The 5,865-nt window shown below is 31.1% G+C and overlaps 1 protein-coding gene across 1 annotated transcript; it reads right to left on the bottom strand.

The window, feature by feature from the left end:
- Nucleotides 1–394: 394 nt before the first annotated feature.
- LOC110734741 (heavy metal-associated isoprenylated plant protein 6-like) lies at nucleotides 395–5,061 on the bottom strand. The gene is made up of 5 exons (XM_021914887.1): nucleotides 4,627–5,061; nucleotides 4,382–4,535; nucleotides 3,770–4,059; nucleotides 2,053–2,140; nucleotides 395–1,214 (listed from the first exon to the last, which is right to left on the bottom strand). The coding sequence occupies exons 1-5, from the start codon at nucleotides 4,633–4,635 to the stop codon at nucleotides 682–684; spliced, it is 1,074 nt and encodes a 357-aa protein (XP_021770579.1). The 5' UTR covers nucleotides 4,636–5,061; the 3' UTR covers nucleotides 395–681.
- Between the last annotated feature and the right edge of the window lie 804 nt (nucleotides 5,062–5,865).

Genomic DNA, 5,865 nt, shown 5'->3' with positions numbered 1-5,865 from the left:
TCGCTTAGGTTAGATTAAGATGGTGAAAGGTACAAGGTCTATGAAGAGAAGTAAAAATGGTGAAAGGAGGAGAGAGGTACTTGGAGAAGGAGTTAATTAGGGGGAAATATTAGGCGTGGGCCCTATAAACGACACAATTGGACGGAATCTATTAATGGGTAGTGCTAGACAAACCTTTGTCATCTTATGGGTAGTTGTTCACAAAAAATATATATATATATATATATATATATATATATATATATATATATATATATATATATATATATATATTATATATATATATATATATATATATATATATATATATATATATATATATATATATATCAAACAAGGCCATATGATCTTAAAACAAAGTATCAAAGTGTTATTATTGATCATCACATTAATATATGTACAAAAGCAAAAACATTTCTATAAAACTTCAGTCATTTTACCACCTCTTTTCCTTTCTTACCAACACAAAATTTTACATAAGTATTGAAGTAATCTCCTTTCCACTCCCATGCTAATACATAAAATTTTCCAAGAGAAAAAGAACAGAAAAGGGCTAGGTAGCTCAGCTCTTGTTAGATATATTATCATCCTCCATAAAGATTTGCCTCACTAATTAAGTATATACAAGTTTAATAAGTGGTAGAACTAGACTAAACCAAAACAATCCATATCCTAACCCGATCACATAATAGAGCAGGCGTTCGGATTCTCATCACTGAACATCTGGGGTGGCTGAGAGTACTCGGGTTCGTGCCAATAGTCTGTAACTTGGTGACTATAGCTGCTGCTTTCCCCATGCTGCCTTGGGTCATAAGTGTATGCATGAGCACCAAACCCATAAGCATAAGGATTATACTCCATTTTGTTAACCTCGATTTTAGTCACATTTTCTGCCTTTCCTTCTCCCCTGTCTTTCTTTTGTCCTCCACCACCGCCTTCCATGTTCTCACCACCTCCTTTAGTCTTTTCACCACCTTCTTTCGGCTTATCAGATGTTCCACCACCACCACCACCTTCTTTAGGTTTTTCTTTATCTCTGCCACCTTCCTTGCCTTTCTTGTCCCCGCCAGCTCCTTCATCCTTCTTTGCCGGAGCAGCAAGCTCTACATTTCTCTTTAGCTTTACATTCAAGTAAGGTAACATCTCTTTCATGTTCATTGACCCCTTGACCGTAATTGTATCCTTTTGTAAGTCCACATTAACATCTTGTACACCTACCAAATCAAAACAAATATAAGAAATTTATCAACAAAAATTATTAATAATAAAAAAAAACAAAATGTTCCTTTGCTTTCTTTTACTTCAATTTGAATTTTAATAATTACGAGTACAAAAATTTGGTTTAAATTCTCTCAATTGTACAAGAAAGTTCCTAACTAAAAAGTTAAGTAAGGTGCCTTCGTCTTTACTTGTAAGACGCGTCAATTTGACACTCTTATATTTGAGAGGAGGAATCAAATTTTGTTTCTATGCACAAATGCTTGTATGGTGACACCGTGTACCACATAATAACAATTCCAAATTCTACTATTCTAAAAGTTTGATTTATGGTCCACTTAAATTATTATAGTACAAAATTTGAAATAACTATTTATTTACAAATTTCATAAATTATCATATTGAAATTGAGTAGTAGTTGTGAGGATGAGAAAAAGTTGAATTAATAAAGAGTTTTATAAAGTAAATCAACTAATCATAAGCGTCCAAACATACTTATAACAAAAAAAAGTAAAATGATTTTTCAATCTAATATCTTTATTCTTTAATTATACGAGTATTTAAAAGTCAAACAATAAAAACAATTTATGTACTATTAATTTCTTTTTGAAGGTAAGAAAAAGAAACATTGAAATACCCTATTCACGAGATTTATGTAATACTTGTACCAATTATATTTATCAGTGTAACCGTTTAAGAAAATGTACGTAGTATTTTGTATATGTACTCGTATTAGTCGTATAAAAATAATGAAATTTCTAGTGAATTTAATTAGCACAAAAACGATGATTGGCTAGTAAAGCATGCTAAAGTTTGTAAATCAAAATCACTCACCATCACACTTGGCGACAATTTTCTTAATTTTCTGAGCACATCCTTCACAGTGTACCCTCGTCTTCAATAATACGGTAGCGACTTGAGGCTGCATAAACCAATTATTTTTTAAAATAAAGTTAGTAAATGTCAATCAACAAAAAAGATTATTAATGACGATACATACATCATCCACCTTAATTTCTCCAATAAATAATAATTTTAATAAAATTTTATAATAAGTTAATCAGCATCAAATATAGATTAAGACTAATAATTTAAATTTTTCTCTATACCCATTCAACAAATACATCAGTATCAATACTTACACGGATGAACTAACAAGTGTTGTATAGAAATTAAAAATTAATTAAGAAACATGAAAAAGATTTAAATAAATAATTTCCGCGATTAATTATTCAAATTATAGCTTAACTAATCCCACCAATTGTAAGTACGTAATCAACAGAATCGAATCGTTTCGTCCACCAATGTTCTCTAAGCCAGAAGAAATACGATAGCGCGACAAATACGTTAGCTGTGCTTAAATACAAAAACACTTAATTTATTAGTCTGATTACGTTGATAATCATTATTAGTGGATTGGCCTTATTAGAATGGAGGAAAGAAAACAAAAACAAAAACTACCAAACTATTAATTAATTGATTTTACTTGGTGTAACAATATCCTTTCGGCATGAATCAAGTTGGACCTTCAGTTAAAATGTTATAATCAAACCATTTATAGTCTATATGGATGGCTATGTATTTGAAGGTAGAAAACGAAATATTCCATTCACTCGAATCCATAAGTCACGTTTGACGGTGTAATTAATAGTTAGTTTAAACTAGAGATGTGACAACTAAATTAAAATACGAATATAAAAGAGTATTTGCTCGGTCTGTCATAATAGGTGGCACAATGTGACATTCTCTATAACAAAATTAGGAAATCAATTATGAAGTATTTTTAATTTCGAGCACACAGAATAAATGCTATTAATCGATCATGAGCACGCTCCTAGCACACACACACTGGTTCTATCCTATCATAGTTTCAATTAGGTAATAAGTTGACATTTTAACAACCATGAGATTCTTCCAAACATGGCATGTTAAATGTTATAAATTCACATATCAATATACTGTAACACTATTAGAAAATGTATATTTGATGCTTATACATTAAGCAAAACTCTTCAACTAATTTTTGGTAAGATATTACCATACGCTATACAAAACTAGTCATACTAAACTTGAGTTCTTAGATAACACATATTGTTGTGGATAAAGTAGACCCAATATTAACATGTTTTATACAAGCAACAAGCAAAGATTATACTAAAGTTCACAACACAAAAGATGAAACATAAGAATATACCAAATATACCCTTTATTTTGACATGTAACGTTATATACAAGCTTAAGGACGTTACTATTACATACAAGCATTTAATAACTTGCTTAAATCGATATAGATATACAAATACATGTCAAAATCAAGCATCGATCATTGTAATTAAAGTTAATTGCATACTATTTCCACTTTTAGCTTTGTATTTACTGGGTATCATTTTCCTTAAAAGTAATTGAACTTTTATCAATCTTTTTAGCCATACAATTAACCTTTTATGTAATCTAATTTGTGAACCATGTAAAATCACTAATTAAAAATAAAGGAAGAAGTCAAAAACAGAGCAGCTCAAAACAAAATTAATCAAATAAATAAATAAAATACCTCTTTAGGCTTTTCCTTCTCTTTCTCCTTCTTATCCTCAGACTTCTTATCGTCAGATTTTGCTTCTGACTTTTTCTCACCACCACCGCTGCCACCGCCATCGGACTTTTTCTCACCACCTCCGCCACCGCCGCTGCCTTCCTTATTAGGCGGTTTATTTGGTTGAAAAGATAACAATTCCACCTTCTTCTTAGTTTTCTCCTCCACTCTTTCCTTAATCTTTACTGGGTCCACTTTCCCAACCACCGTTAGTTTGCCTGCTGAACAATCCGTCTTTATACTTTCCACTCCTACAATTTCACACACCAAACAAACCTTTAGTGAAATCGGTTTACAATTCCGCTGCAAACAGAATCCACAGCAGAATTTAATGATGTAGGCGGGATTTGATCCGGTACGCTATACCAAACAAGTATTGGTAAAGGACTAACGGTTCTATTTTTTTCAAAATTAAAACATAATGATAATAATTCGGAAATGTTCAAAACTGAAACGGCAAACTAGGAAGAACATTTAACCGGTTAAATTAATTACATGTGTAAATTGTAAAATTAAAAGTAAAATTGAATATTCATTAATTTCATGGATTAAGAAATGTCAATGAAATCTTACCATTAAAATTCTTGATTGATCGTCGGACTTTCTTAGCACAACCTTCACAATGCATATCAAACTTCAAAACCACGGTGGTTGAACCGCCGTCACCACCGCCACCGCCACCGCCCTTTTTGGGTCCATCATTGTTCTTCTGATCTCCATCTTGTTTCTGCCCATAAAATAAATTCAAGTTATTTGGTATAAAATTAATAAAGATTAAAACTTTAATGAAGAAATGAAGAGAAATGAGGAAAACTAACCTCACCCATGAGTGAATTTGCTAGTAAAAGATGAAATTTCTAATTTCAGAATTATGGGTATGTTATTTTTAGGAAGTTGTAGGAAATAAACAATAAGGGTTTGTTTGGAGGGTAAGAAAAGTATTTTAAGAGAGAGGGAATTAATATTTGATCGAACGAGGAAGTTGTTTAATTTGAGTGAATATATATAGATGAAGTCAAGGTGGAAATTTCCTAATTTATTTAATTATTACGGAGTATTTATCTATTGCAACTTTCTTTTTTTTTTTTCTTTTTTTTTAATAAGGCTTAATTAATTAATGTGTGGGGTTATGCCATGCTGCCTTTTAATTCACCGTTTAAGGCGTTTTATTTTTTATTTTCCATGCAATGAATGGATGAGTTTGTTATTGTACTAGAGTATGTATTTAGTAGAGTAGGAGTAGTATTAGATGTACCTCAAAGGTTAAATAACAAGTAATAGTCAATCCACATTTTTTTTGTTGTTTTGTTTGCTTTCTCATTTGTAAGAAACATAAAAATTGAATGTAGACATGTTTCTACTTAAGTGTCGAGTATTATTAAAGTCATGACTATATTTATTATTGCTTTAACTAATTAGTTGTTTAACTATATTAAAGTCCCTATGTTTTGTTCCTTAAAAATTTTCTAGTTTATATTTTCCACGATTGTCAATGTACAATTCATACCTGAGTTGTTATAATAAATTTGATTCATACAATATTTTGGACCGAGGAGCTAAAAGTGAAAATATTAATTATAATGATTGATGAGTGACTTTGTTAAGCATTTCCAAAAAATTTCAATGAAAACATTTTGTTACATTGTATTCCCATCCAGAATTCCCCATGCTAAGTGGCTAATCTAAGTTTATACAATTATACCAAAGTTCACCTAGTAATGGGTGCCTTGATACCATATGTAACACCAGAAGCCCGAATTGAGTTAGAGTTATTAGTCCTCAAATGCAAATTTAGGACCAACGATTATCTTTACATACTGACTTAAGTTTTTTTTTTTTTTTTTTCCTCCTCCTCCTTTTGTTTTTACGCATTTTGCCCTTGGCCTCACTCGTGTGCACCTTACAAAAAACTTCTGGTAGGTCATCCATCCCAAAAGGATTGACAATAATAAAAGGATACACTAATTCAATCTGTTCGTTTTAAATAAATGGACGAAGCCTATAGTAAATGGATAAAAAGTGAGTGATAGGTCGCATCGCATGAGATCTGGAGTGCT

Source organism: Chenopodium quinoa, unplaced genomic scaffold, assembly GCF_001683475.1.
Source record: "Chenopodium quinoa cultivar QQ74 unplaced genomic scaffold, ASM168347v1, whole genome shotgun sequence".
Lineage (NCBI taxonomy): Eukaryota > Viridiplantae > Streptophyta > Magnoliopsida > Caryophyllales > Amaranthaceae > Chenopodium > Chenopodium quinoa.
This window is presented reverse-complemented; position numbering and strand designations above follow the sequence as displayed.